The sequence below is a fragment of the Leopardus geoffroyi genome, chromosome C3 (genome assembly GCF_018350155.1).
Source record: "Leopardus geoffroyi isolate Oge1 chromosome C3, O.geoffroyi_Oge1_pat1.0, whole genome shotgun sequence".
Taxonomy (NCBI): Eukaryota; Metazoa; Chordata; class Mammalia; order Carnivora; family Felidae; genus Leopardus; species Leopardus geoffroyi.
The window spans coordinates 31,961,847-31,976,790 of record NC_059338.1 but is presented as its reverse complement, the minus strand read 5'-3'; the positions used below and the strand labels follow the sequence as shown (position 1 = coordinate 31,976,790).

The window sequence follows — 14,944 nt, the reverse complement described above, 5'->3', positions numbered from 1 at the left end:
CATCCTGCAGAAGGAATATTCTATGGATTATCCTGGGAACTTGTGTAGCGTAACAAATTTAAGGTTAGGGGCTTTGTCACTTAAAATCCCCTACTGCCTTAGCGGAGGTTGGTTCCTGGTAGCTGGATGATTCTTTGCTGAGCAATGTGACGGATATGAGAATATTACTTTTGGAGATAGAAGTTGATGTTCTATTTAATTACCCTTGTTACACAGGGAATATACAATGTGAGGGGTGAGCAGGAAGGGAGGGAAAGGAAGACAATTTAAGAAAGGAAATACCAGAAGGAAAGCTAGGTGGCTGGTTTCTGTGCTATTGGGGATGGCAGAGCATGATTGCCTGAAGGAATGGCCAGAGAGACCTGGGGGGAGGGACAGGTGCAAAAGGAACTTTTCAAAGGAAATGCTGCAGGTAAGGGCATGAATAATCGCTTTGACTCCAGCAATATTCAGGAAAAATATAAAACCCCTAAGATGCTCGGAGCCATGAGCTCTCTTGAGAAAGCTGAGGGTGGCGTGGTTTGCCTCCAGGTTATCACAGGTCAGAGCAGAGTCCACCCACGTATGTCAGAAGTCGGCTGTATTTCCTGTGGAGTAATGGGTATGTAGAACCTGCAAAGCTATTTGACACATCCCCCGACCCTCCCAGGTCTCCAGCCTGTGTTGTTTGGTACTATTTAGGGGTTGGGGGAGGAGGCAATGGCCTGGGCTGGAAGGTATTAGGGGATCGAGATGAAAAGAGCTAGACAAAAACTGGGAGGCAAGATTCTGGTGGGAAGAAGGGGGGAGGCAGAAGTTGTGGCAGGTCAAAGGAGACAACTTGGAGTTCAATAGGATTTCATACTCAGTAAATTAGTCACGTCTCTACTTAGTTTCGGCTTCTGCATAGGAGGACAACCGTGGAAGTGGAAGAGGGAGCTACTCATAGTTCACCAAGAAAACAGGTATCACCTGGGTCTGTCTGGCATGAGGGAGCCTGGCTGTATGCTCTGCCCACTTTTGCAGGACTGCTTATGTCTCGCTGTCCTCCTTGTCCTCAAGGACTGTTTCTTCTCAGTGCTCAGTCTTTTATCCCTTGAATTCTCCTTAAAATATCATGGCCTTTAGCATTCTGTCATGTTCTCTGTTTCTTCTCTCTGTGCTCTCCCCCTCTTTTTTCATATTCAGCTAGTTCACAGTCCTACCTCTTTATTATCTCTTTATCCTCTTATGTCCATTTCTGCTGTAGATTAAGGACCTGCTTATCACCCTCCCAGATTCCTACAATAGCCTCTGAAGAAGTGCCTTGGTCTCCAGTCCCGTCCCCGTTTCAGACCTGCTGGATGCAACCTGCTCGATACGTGAATAATTCTAAGCATGTTGCTCTGCCTCTCACAGCTGCTCTGAAGCTCTCCATCCATTTCTTTTGTTTGTAATTTTTTAAATGTCTATTTATTATTGAGAGACAGAGACAGAGCACAAGCATGGGAGGGGCAGAGAGAGAGGGAGACACAGAATCTGAAACAGGCTCCAGGCTCCGAGCTGTCAGCACAGAGCCCCACGCGGGGCTCGAACCCACAGACCGTGAGATCACGACTTGAGCCGAAGTCGGACACTCAACCAACTGAGCCACCAGGGCGCCCCGTCCCCATCCATTTCAAGTAAAGATCCAACAACTTCGCGTGGCCTAAAATACTCTTCAAAAGCCCCTCCTCGAACCTCTTCAACGGCAATTGAAGTCTTCTTCTCCCTAAACGCTGGCTTTCTATGTCTGCCTCCTATTTTCTCCACCTCTGGGCCTTCGCACATGTTTTCTCTCTGGTTATAGAACCCTCGCCTCCTGCACCACCCCATATTCACCCGGCTAGCTCCTCATCAACCTCATGTTTTTGGCAGACCTGTAGGAGGTTCTGAAAACCGATTTAAGTTCTGATGCTGTGAGATTCTTGTTGCAATATTCATGAGACACTATTCCCACATCATAACCTAACTACTGATTGCTTATGGACATTAAATTTGTTAATAAAGACAATGTGCCAAGCACTGAGTTAGGCCTTAGGAGATAAAGATGAGTAAGACATAGTTTCTACACTTGAGGACTCACAGTCTAGGAGGAGACGTGTGACTAAGTATCTTCCGATATGGCAAGTGTTATAATAGAGCTATAAAATCACCAAGGAAGTCATGGCCCCTTTCCTAGGGGAGTTGGGTAAGACTTCCCAAATTAGTCAAACCTTAAACCCTACTTAAACCCTACACGACAAAACCTAGGGGCACCTGGGTGCCTCAGTCGGTTAAGTGTCCGACTCTTGGTTTCGGCTCGGGTCATGATGTCACGGTTCACGGGTTCAAGCCCTGCATCGGGCTCTGTGCTGGCAGTGCAAAGCCTGCTTGGAATTCTCTCTCTCCCTCTCTTTCTCTGCCCCTCCCTGACTTGTGCTGTCTTTGTCTCTCTCAAAAAACAAACACCCCCAAAAAACAACCCAGTAGGATTGGCCAGGTTAAGAAGGAAACAAGAGAAAGTCTAGACAAAGTGTATAGTACATTATTATAATAACGGGCCTTAACATTGTTCTTTCATTTGCTAACACTGCTGCTTTGACTTCCTCACCATTTGCAAGGCTTTAACTTGCGGTATAGAGAGTGGCACCGGTTAATTTTTACCAGACCCATTTACTTATTTCACATCTGGGGTAGGGAGTGGCGGTGTGTTGGTGCATATTTACTGCCTGAGTGTTCCTGGTTCCTTTCTGTGTGGTCATAGACAACTTTGGAAGTTTTTTCATAAAGGGCGGCATGTGCGAGTTTCAGTTGGCAAGGTCACAGCTCTTTCAAACTTTGCTGATGCCTGGGTTGTCACCGTGAGAAACTTTCTGCCTCTTGGGTAGACTGAAACGTGTATCACATTCGGTGCCGGCGGTTTATTTGGGGTGTTTAGACATATTTGCATTTTTGCTTAGGAAAGCATCTTTCTGAACTGTGACGAGAAACTGTGAATTCCACTAGGAAACAGGTCTTTATAATATTGGCAAGGTTCTCATGTTCCTGTAAGCTCTATTTAAATATCTTTGGGGTTTGTCTGTGGAACACATATGTTCTTATTAATTGATTACACATTAATAAAAATGATAACAAATTAGCAGTTGTAGATGATTTTTCAATGGAAGTGCTAGCATGGTAAAACAGGCTTCGTTAAACTTCTGTTCCATTGAATCCTATTTACCCAAATAGAAACAGTTAAGACTTGCTCTACTTCAAAAAGGAGGTAATAGTTTACTTACACTGGCTGCGAAAGTAAATTACACTGATGTTCTGCGTTTCCTTACCTTCCCACGCCCTTCTACACTCATTCTATCCTTAAATAAGCTTTTTTGTGTGTAGTTCCTTTTTCAACTGCAATAATATTAACTGACATTATTATTATAAACATGTATGTCACTCATGATGTGCTAGGTAGGTAACATTCAGAGCATGTTATGGGCACGTAGTTATTTAATACTTAGAGTAACTCTGTGGTAAAACTAGCATAGTCCATTTTACAGATGAGGGAATTAAAACAAGAGAGGTTGGTAACATGCTCAAGGTCATGGAGTTAATAACTGATGGTGCTGGGATATGAATCCAGACAGCCTGGTCCCAGGGATGATGCCCTTAACAACACTGCCTCCTTTGATAGCAGTCATAGTAAATATGCTTTTCTTCACACTGTCATAGGAGAGGTCCAATTCATTTAAACAATCAAACACAGGGGACCTCGTGCATTCAAAAGTTACATGGTCTTAAACTGGAAGTGAGATCTTGAGTCACAGGAGATGGCAGGAATAAGAATATGAGACCGGTCAGGTATGGTAATGTCCACGACTATATTTCCAAAACCAATCTCAAATGTGTGATACATAATAGGATTCGACAATCTTTTTTTTTTTTTTTCAACGTTTATTTATTTTTGGGACAGAGAGAGACAGAGCATGAACGGGGGAGGGGCAGAGAGAGAGGGAGACACAGAATCGGAAACAGGCTCCAGGCTCTGAGCCATCAGCCCAGAGCCTGACGCGGGGCTGGAACTCACGGACCGCGAGATCGTGACCTGGCTGAAGTCGGACGCTTAACCGACTGCGCCACCCAGGCGCCCCTGGATTCGACAATCTTAATTGAATAAATGAAAGAGTGAATGAATGATTCGTACTGCACGGGATGTAAGATCTCCCAGTTATGTCATTGGTAAGTAGCTCCTTCATGCTACTCTTAGAAGTGAGAAAAGAAACCCACTGCCCTAACCACTTCCTGCAGTGCCAACATCCGGCAGCACCAAGGGAATGGAGGTAGGGGGATGGGATATGGGACAATCACATAGAAATAACAGCGGTTACACTTCTTCCCATTGATGAAATAGAAGCATTACATTTTTAAAGTTTATTTATTTTGAAAGAGAGAGAGAGAAAGAGAGAAGGACTGAGAGATGAAGAGAGAGAGAGAGAGAGAGAGAGAGAGAGAGAGAGAGAGAGAGAATGAATCCCAACCAGGCTTCACACTGGCAGCCAGAGCTGACATAAGGCTCAAACTCATGAACTGTGAGATCATGACCTGAGTCAAAACCAAGAATCGGATGCTTAACTGACTGAGTCATCCAGGTGACCCAGAATCATTACATTTTTAATGGCCTCTGTGTTTAGATTCTTAGCTTTATTTTATCATACTTTCCTTCCAATGATCTTGTTCTCTTTAAATTTAGGAATACAGTATCCATTCTGAGGAGAATTATCCCAGTTCAACTTGAGAGCTGAAAGAAAAAGAACAAGGGAGCTGATGTCAGGTCTCAGTTCAGAAGTTGAGAGGTGGAACCAGACTCTGCCTCCCCCATGCCTGTATCTGAGCAGCTCCCCATCACCAGACAAAAGCACACAACTGACTTTATTTCATTTTACAAGTACGACAATATGTCTCCTTTGGACACTCAACCCTGCTTGACAGTCGTATTATAATTCCCCAGCACAGTCATCTGGTCACTTTCAAAAACAACCATTCACTCCTTCTCTTGTCTGGATAAGTCTCCTGAAATTTCTGTTCATTCTCGGCTAATCATTTCCCTCACATTTATTTTGAAAACACCAGTCAATCAGACGGGAACTTTCTCATCTCCCTACTGCTAGACCTACCTACCACTTGTATGTCAAACTCCACTTGTATGTCATCTTCCTGTTAGTGTCAGGTCAACTCTTTTACTTCAGATGGGAATCCTATGCTTCCTGCCCTCTCAGGGACTTTGCTTCCGCAATAGTTTTCTTCTGTTCCTTAGAGAAATATTTTCTTCTCTGGGAGAACTTCAATTGGTGTACGAATATGCTCTCGCATTTCCTATCCAAACAAAAACACATGTTTGCCACATCTCCCCCTCATGTGGTAGCCCCATTTCTGACCATTTTCGTAGTTTTCTAGTTAGCCTGTAGCTGGTGTCTCTCATTTGCTCACCATGCATTTCCTCCTCAAAGGCCTCCTTCACAGATCTGAGTCTGACAGTCACATATCTGTCTTATTGTCCTCCCTCCTCTTTTAAAGCGATAGCTAATGGGGATATCAGTTAGCTATTGCTTCATAACACATCACCCTAAAACTTCGTGGCTTAAAATAACAATTTATCATTGCTCTTGAGACTATAGGTCTTCTAAGTGGTTTATATGGTCTTCACTTTTCTCACTTATGTGTTTATGGGTCGCCGTGGGTAATGTGGCTCTGTTGACCTCTGTTGATCTGGGTTGGATTTTTCCATGTTGAGGATTGGATGTTTCCAGAGTGGCCTCATCTGGAGATTTAGAAATTGGCAGGTTTTCATACACTGGCCAACTCCATTCTCCTAGTTCTGTTCATCTAGAAAATAATAGTGCTGATCTATTGGTGGCAATTCTTGACTTTGTGCGTGTTTGTGTGTAATACAGAGAAACAAATTAGAAACCATTTTATTCCTCTACATCCTGTAAATTGCATGGCTTTGCTTTTAGGTACAATGGAAATAAGTAAGAACTTAATGGAGTCATTTTTCATTTTGCAGTTTCTGATCGTGCCAACGATCAAAAGAAGGACGAAGGACGATTAAACACATCCTTACTTTATTCCACTTCTGTGTGAAGACCTGTATGAACAGGAAAATTATTTTAGGATAAGTACCTGTGCAAAAAAAAAGGCAACATTTTTTTTGTGACTGAGGAAGCTGTCATAGATAAGTGAGTTGTCTCTGAAATATGTAAAACCTTTTTCATATGTAAATAAAGTAAAACCTGGCAGCTTAGCCATCTGTGGGAGTGTGAGAGCTCTTGAAAAATGACTCATTCAGTTAGGCATAGATGTGAAACCATATTTGAGTGTAAAAACTACACTTTTACAGAGCTACAGAGCTAAGAATGCTGGAGATCACCACATATTCCTGCCAACATAGTATGTTTGCTTCTTCCATCCTTTTTGGTTCTTTGGATAGTCTAGTAATCAAATTAATACAGGACAGATTAACAGAAGGAAAATAAATTTAATTGCACACATACAGGATGCCCATGAGAAGATTAGACCCGAGGACAGTGGGACAATTGAAGCTTAAATGCCATCTTACACGAGGGGATGAGATAAGGGCCTGGAGTTTCAAAAAGAAGGAGGGTGATTCACAGGATAATAAAAGGAGCAGATGTTTGGTAATTAGATGTTTGTCCTGCCACACAGATAGGTCATGTAGATGCAAAAGTTATCTCTTGGTAATAGCTCTCTTTCTCAAATTCTTGTAGGTAGTTTAAGGGAGAGGTAAAGATTTTTCTTGAGTCTGCTGGGTCTTGGTTGCCTTCAGCTCAAAATAGCCCACATGCCAAAGTGGCACACTTTGGGGAGATGTTCGGAAATAGTTCAGATGTTGAGAATAGATTTGGGGTCATTAAAAACATTAACAAATACTACAGAAGTGAGAAAACTACAGGTAATGAGTACTGACTTTTGCAAATGGTCTGATTTAGTATGTAGAATTGAATATTGAAGGGCCTATAGAGATCATTTAGTTGAATGCCATTTTGTCTATTAAAACATTGAAAAAGAATCTGAGACCAGCGAGATTGAGTAAGTTGCCAACAGGACATAGAGAGTGTGGGGCACAGCCAGGACCAGACACAGAGGCTAGTGACACCCAATCTTCACCACTGTCTTCCAGCTCTCGTAGCTCCTTTACTGCTGAGAAAAATCCTCTACCGATTTCAGTGTATTTCTATTGCATGTAAGCCTAAGAAAACCATCCCGTGTAGGCTCAGGAATTTATTATCAACTTGTGTGTTCCAGATTACATATTCAAGCTTTTCTTACACAGAAAATTGACATCTCGATAGTTTTCATAATAAGGTATTTAAGATATTTTTCATGGGGTAAGATATGTAAGGCAAATCGCAAGGCTGTCTTTTAGAATTATCTTTTCACATGGCAATTTTTCAAAAGTGCAGTTTTGGTCATTGTTTACATAACTCACCTCTGAAGGAGTAATCAAAATCTCCAAATCTGTGTTAAAGTGGAAATCCTCCGTGGCTGTCCTCATTTGAGGGAGGCAACTTTACTTGATGTCTTACCTTGGTTCCCCCTCTACCCCCCAAAACTAAAGGACATCGTTCCTAGGAAAGGTTGATACCCTTCTGGTCATTAATTGGAGAATCAGTTGTCTTTCTGGCAAATAGAGAAATCTATTTGAAATTAAAAAAAAACTAACCTGTTTGGGTTTCCTTGCCCAACAAGTTGGGAAAAACAAATGATATTAAATTTTTCGTCCATTTGCCCAATGTCAATATAAAATTGAATGTTTCTGAGATTTAAGACTATGTGGTAAAATTTTAATTTTGTCTGCTAGAGGGAGACCTACATCTAGTGTAGGTTAATCTAAAACAGTGATCAATTAGAATAATTTTAGTCTATATTTGGAATTGAATAATTTGGTAATGATTAAAATTTACCAGTTAAATTTTGTTTCAACTGGGACTAAATTTTGTCTGCATATATTCTTGGAAAAGCAGAGTACTCAGAGATTCTTAATGATATAAATATAGAAACTTTTCGGGGAGTAAGTAATGAAGGGTGAGGACATTGGAGTCATTGGCCAGACTGGAAGTCCCATGTCACTGTCATTCAAGCAACTGCGGACAAGTTCCTTAGTTGCTATTTCCCATTTTGTAAAACAGGGATGCCTGCTAACACAACACACAATAATGGGATCAAGATAATTCATACATTGTACTTAAAGTGCCCGGTACCTAACAATTTAGTGATTACCGTCTAGGCGGCTGGGCTAATGGCATACTGTCTGCATCGGTTTGGGGCGGGGGCTGCTATAACCAAGTACCAAACACACTGGGTGGCTTATAAATAACAGAAAATTTATTTTTCATAGTTCTAGAGGCTGGAAGTCTGAGATTAGGGTACCAGCATGGTCAGGGGCTGGTGAGAGCCCTCTTCCGGGTTGCAGATTGCCAACTTCTCCTCTCTGAGTGAACTAGCTCTCTGATGTCTTCTTATAGGAGCGCGAATTCTAATCACGAGGGCTCCACTCTCCTGACTCAATTACTCATTAAATGGCCCACCTCCAAATACGGTGACCCTGGGGATTAGATTTTAACATATAAATTTTGGGAGGGACACAAACATTCAATTCATAATACATACTAACCTGCTACATCACCTGGGGCTTTTTTTGTTTGTTTGTTTTATTGATTGATTGATTGATTGTTTTTAAGCCTAAACACCTATACTAACAGCTCATTTAATTATCATTCACTTTTCTCTTTTAAAAAATGATAATTGAGGGGCACCTGGTTGGCTCAGTTGGCTAAGTGTCCACTTCGTCTTAGATCATGATCTCATGGCTCCTGAGTTCGAGCCCCACATCAGGCTCTGTGCTGACAGCTCAGAGCCTGGAGTCTGCTTCAGATTCCGTGTCTCCATCTCTCTCTGCCCCTCCCCCACTAGCGCTCATGCATGCTCTCTCTCTCTCCTTCAAAAATAAATAAACATTAAAAAAATAAAAATAAAAAAATGATAGTTGAAAGAAGAATATCTGGTTAGTTGAAGGTAGGCAGAGAGAATGGTTACATAACCAACTCATGTCTTTTTCTGTATCATCTCTCTCTCTCTCTCTCTCTCTAATCTCTATCTATCTATCATCTATCTTATTTAGGGGGAGAGTGGCAGAGGGAGAGAGAGAGGGAGAGAGAGAGAGAGAGAGAGTGTGGAGAAGGCTCCACATGCAGAGTGGAACCCAAGGTGTGGCTTGATCCCACGACCCTGGGATCATGACCTGAGCCGCAATCAGGAGTCAGACACTCAACAGACTGAGCCACCCAGGTGCCACTATATCTATCTATCATCTATCTATCTATCTATCTATCTGTCTATCATTTATCTATTTTTCTATCATTTCTGTATCTATGACATTCTTACTGTTCTTTGAATTAGTGGTAACATCTTACTGATTTCCTCATTGATTAATGACTGGTTTCCTCACTAATGACTTAAACAAAATCCTTGACATCTGTTCATTTTGTATCTGCCTGAGATAGAAATCTTTCTTTAAAAATGATCTTTTAACAGCTACAACAAAGAAAACATTTTCTAAATTGCTCAGAAGAAGCATTTTTTTTCCCCCTAAACCTCATACTCGCTAAAAAGTGGCCAGGTTCACATTTTTCTGCCAAGTGTCAAAAAATATGTTACTCTGCCGGCTTGATTTACTTTACGTTAAATGACAAGTCACGCCTGTTACCAAGAAAGATATAACAACTTTTTGTTTGTTTGCTTTTAAATTCAGTGCTTATGTGTGAATTATGTCACATTGAAATCTGTAAATGTCTAGTGAATTTAAGATTTACATTTCATATTTCATGCACATACCATTTATTGAGCAGTAGGGTGCACGTTTAGTGGGTAGCTCTGTAGTTTACGTGGATTCCCGGCTTCACGTCGCAAACCATGTTCAAAAGCTGTTTCAGCACGACTTCCATGTACTTGTTGTAGCTTCCATTCAATTCTTTTATCTTCCCGAGTGTTCGCTCGTCTACTTCCTCTGAGAGATTACTTTGAGACCCCATTACCTGACAAAATACAACGGACAGAATTCACCACACTATCCATAGTAAAGTGTAACTGGTCTACTACTTAAACTTGTTTTGGCCTATTTATTAAAGATTGTTCTAGAGTGTACACATTGCGTATTATTTTTCTAGAACTTTCTCAGAGAATGGATACGATCACCAATACCATAAGTGGGATGGATAAACTTTCCTAAAAAATGAAAGGTGGCCATGGTCAGTTACTTCTACTTCTAGGCTGGTCCCCACACAGTACAAATTGGAGGCACATTCACAATCATCGTCCATACTCAGGAGGTTTTTCCTGTACTGCATTTTTCATATATTTGTAAGAGTTGCCATTCAGTTCCTCTATCTTCCCCATTGCTTACTTTTCTGAATTAAAAGTCTGGAAAGTAAAGTTGTAAGACATCATTAAACCCCTTGTGCTGGTTTTCAAAGAGCAAATGACTGATTTGCCAATTTTTTAAATATATTATCTGAACTGATTAATTGTTGTTTTCCAGGAAGATATAGTCACGATATGCCCAGTAAGGTACTTTTACATGCATACGTATCTCTTTTTGGATAATAGATAATTTTGAAAATTTTAATATAAAGTGGATTTCTTTCTTATTAAGATATACTTGTCCATTTACTTACATTATATATTTAGATACAGTTTAATATATCTTTCCGGTTGCTCTTTTATTGACAGTGATTCCCAGTATTGCCATTTATCTCCAAGAGATTTGACCAAAATATAATTTCACCAGGGGAGTTACTAATTTAAAGGAATTCTTCAGTTAAATCCTTTGAAAAGTTACCCTTTGTAAAGCAATCAACTCCTAATTCATCTCCTTTGTAAACTCAGCCTTTCTTAAACATGGTATTGTTAAGGCAACACAGCTGTTTTTTGTTTGTTTTTCTCTTCTGTGAATGTTTACACACAAGGAAGGTATGCATTAAGTTCAGTCCAAGAGACTCCACTAATGATTGACTTCTATTTCAGGGTTGTTAGACTATTCTAAATTCTAGAATTCACATTATCTTTCTGGGTCCTAAACTTGAAATCAAACACAATTGAAAGCTATCAGGTTCAAGTTCTTTTCTGTTTATATACCATGCAATAAGGGCTTCCCAGTTCAAAGAAAATCATTTTAAGGAAATATAGCTTCTAAGACATCAAGTAACTTTTATAAAATAACATTGAGATAAGTGAGCATACAAGGAGCAGACATATGGACTGAATTTCTCTTGCTAGGTAGAAGTTTAAAAATGGAAGAGAACTATTTACCAAAATAATTCTACCAAAATCAATTTTTTCCTCTAAATCTACTATATTAAGTGAGATTCTACCCCACTAAAAAAAGTCCTAAATTCAATGTTTTAAGTGTTGAAATATTTAAAAGAAAAACTATTATAAAATTATTATCATTTTTTTCTTTGGAGCAGTGTTAAAATAGCTATTATTAGGTTAGATTTCTGCACTATCCTGTAGGACTTTGGAAAAGTTTATTTCAACCTTAGGTTTTTTTTTTTAATTTAATTTAATTTAATTTAATTTAATTTAATTTAATTTAATTCTATTTTATTTTATTTTATTTTATTATTTTATTTAAAAAAATTTTTTTAATGTTTATTTATTTCTGAGACAGAGAGAGACAGAGCATGAGTGCAGAAGGGGCAGAGAGAGAGGGAGACACAGAATCCGAAGCAGGCTCCAGGATCCTAGCTGTCAGCGCTGAGCCCGACGCGGGGCTCAAACCCACAAACCGTGATATCATGACCTGAGCCGAAGTTGGTCGCTTAACCGACTGAGCCACCCAGGCGCCCCTCAACCTTAGGTTCTTTATTTCAAAGCTGTCCAATAGAAATGTAATATGACCCACAAAGCAAATCATACAAATGATTTTAAATTTTCTAGAGTCACATTCAAAAGGTAAAAAGACTGGGTAAAATTAATTTTCGTAATATATATATTTTTGAGAGAACGTGTGCACGTGTGTGCATACCGCTCCTTCACCTCCCCGCCACACAAACACACATCTGTGTGAGTGGGAGAAGAGCAAAGGGAAAGAGAGAATCTTAAGCAGGTTCCACACTCCATGACCTTGGAATCGTGACCTGAGACAAAATCAAGAGTCGGATGCTCGACCAACTGAACCACCCAGATGCCCCTAATAATATTTTTTATTTAAGCTTATATTCTTAATATTATTATTTTAATGTACAAGCAACACAAAAATTATTCCATTGTTTTTCCTATGAAATTTTTGTAATCTGGTATGTCTTTTATACTTACAGAATATCTTAATGTGGACTAACTACATTTCAAGTTTCATTAGCTATATGTGAAGTGGCCACCTTTTTTTATTTTTTAATAGAATTGACTGTCAAGTTAGTTCACATACAGTGTATGCTGTGTGCTCTTGGCTTTGGGAGTAGATTCCCATGATTCATCGCTTACTTCTAACACCCAGTGCTCATCCCAACAAGTGCCCTCCTCATGTTCATCACCCTTTTCCCCTCTCCCCTGCCTCGCCCCCATCAACCCTTAGGTTTGCTCTCTGTATTTAAGAGTTTCTTATAGTTTGCCTCCCTCTCTGAAACTATTTTTTCCCCTTCCCTTCCTCCATGGTCTTCTGTTAAGTTTTTCAAGTTCCACATATGAGTGAAAACATATCTTTCTCTGACTGACTTACTTCACTTAGCATGATACCCTCCAGTTCCATCCACATTGCTGCAAATGGCAAGATTTCATTCTTTCTCTTTGCCAAGTAGTATTCCACTGTATGTATAAACCACATCTTCTTTATCCATTCGTCAGTTGATGGGTATTTGGGCTCTTTCAGTAATTTGGCTATTGTTGATACTGCTGCTATAAACATTGGGGTACATGTGCCCCTATGAATCAGTACTCCTGTATCCTTTGGATAAATTCCTAGTAGTGCTATTGCTGGGTCATATGGTAACTATTTTTAATTTTTTGAGGAACCTCCATACTGTTTTCCAGAGTGGCTACACCAGTTTGCATTCCCACCAACAGTGCAAGAGGGCTCCCCTTTCTCCATATCCTTGCCAACATCTATTGTTTCTTAAGTTGTTAATTTTAGCCCTCTGACCAGTGTCAGGTGGTATCTCAATGTGGTTTTGATTTGTATTTCCCTGATGATGAGTGATGTTGAGCATCTTTTCATGTGTCTGTTTGGTGGCCACCCTTTTTGACAGTGCAGGTTTAATCCACAGATGACAGCTACTACTATTAGTTGTGTTCTTAATGTGGTTTTCTAAGACAACATGATAATTTTCTGAAAGGATTATAGTAGAGATGGTACATAGCAAGGAGCCTAGCACTGAGCGACTAATCAGTAAATGTTAGTGATTATTATTATGATTTTTCACTGATTATGTTGCTTGTACTTTCTAGTTTTTTAAAGCCATTATACACTTTCAGAAACATTGGAATACCCTTAAAAATGGCTCATAATCTCATGTCTCATCCTGCATAATTAAATATAATATTTTTTCTGAGTTTATTTGATGCACAGTAATTTGAGTTTCTACATTGTTCCCTAGACATTACTATACCAATAACTAACCATACACTATTGTTTTTACTTTATTTTTTACCTTATTTTAAATTCTTATATAGTTAAAATACAATCTTATGTTAATTTCAGGTGTACAATATAGTGATTCAACAATTCTATATATTACTCAGGGCTCATTAGGTGTCCTCTTAAACCCCTTCACCTATTTCACCCATCCCCCCACACACCTCCCCTCTGGCACCATATACTATTTTAAACGGCCTTCCATGGAAAGAATTCCATACCTTTATATCTGCAGACAGTGTTGATTTAAACCATGCAGGTGAGTAAAGAAATGAACATAAGCTCCACAAAGGATCAGTGGCATCTTGTCCACTGATGTATTACACGTGCCTCAAACACCTCAAAGTGGATGCCCAATACATATTTGTTGAACTGAATAGAACGATCAGATCTCTAGATATTACAGAGAACTTATTACCTGTGTTCTATTGCTCTCGTTGGCAGAAACCTTCTATCTGAATGCTTAGGACACTACAGAAATTAGAAGTTGATCATTGTGTGACATGGGGTGGGTACATTTGATCAAAGGGCACCCTTTAAGGACTTCTCACTGTTGATTTTCAAAACTTCAGTGTTGAGACTGATACATATAGATTTACAGCTAAATGACTGATGGTGGTGAAATCTTTCAACATTCAGTACGTTTCTTTATAAATTGTTCAAATGTTCTTGTCTAAGGGAAAGCAGAAGTTCAGGTCCCACTATCATAAGCAAAACACTGTTTGGCATGCTCAATATACGGTTGCTTCAAGAAAACAAAATGTTTTCATGATATGAATTCAGGAAGAAAGATGAAGATACAAAAATCATCATTATGCTCCAGGCGACTATTTTCATTTCCCCTGTTGGGATTCATGATTCCTCTAACTTCTGCATTAATAATAGATTTAATGTTTCCACTGTGGTCCGATTCCTTTTAGCAATGTCATATCTTCTTTAGTAGGAGATGTTATATTTGGTAGCAATGATAAGGAAGGGAGAAATAAATCTTCAATAAAACAATATTTGTTGTTATACAACCGACATTGGGATACCTGCTTTTGTTGATATGTCAGGGGAATGGAAACAGCACACACATTAACAAGAGCTAAGACACAACTAAAAAAAGTAACATCGAGGTGTCTCACCCACAGCAGGCAGAAAACTGGCTTCTTGGGTCTCCTCCCAGACCTCCTACTTGCCCTGGGTTAATGATGATGAGATTTAACTGGAATAGCAATATGTCTGACATATGGAGGTCATGCCAAGGAAGGAATATCTGTGCTAATGGTTTTACAA

General features: G+C 39.7%; 1 protein-coding gene and 1 long non-coding RNA gene across 3 annotated transcripts in view; one reads left to right on the top strand and one right to left on the bottom strand.

Moving 5' to 3' along the window:
- The first annotated feature begins 279 nt into the window (after positions 1-279).
- Positions 280-6,266, top strand: LOC123586971. Its single transcript, XR_006707046.1, has 2 exons — positions 280-944; positions 4,712-6,266. It is a non-coding gene; the product is annotated as an uncharacterized LOC123586971 (long non-coding RNA).
- ATP6V1G3 (ATPase H+ transporting V1 subunit G3) overlaps positions 4,644-14,944 on the bottom strand; it is a 25,477-nt gene continuing 15,176 nt past the window's right edge. Inside the window, exons 3-4 of one of the 2 annotated variants that reach the window (XM_045456648.1) lie at positions 9,874-10,073; positions 4,644-4,759 (exon numbers count right to left, since the gene is read on the bottom strand). In XM_045456648.1, the coding sequence (XP_045312604.1) occupies positions 9,900-10,073 (174 nt within the window). In that variant the 3' untranslated portion in view covers positions 4,644-4,759; positions 9,874-9,899. Of the gene's footprint in view, positions 4,760-8,342; positions 8,585-9,873; positions 10,074-14,944 lie in introns of those variants that run through there. The other variant, XM_045456649.1, reaches the window with a different exon arrangement.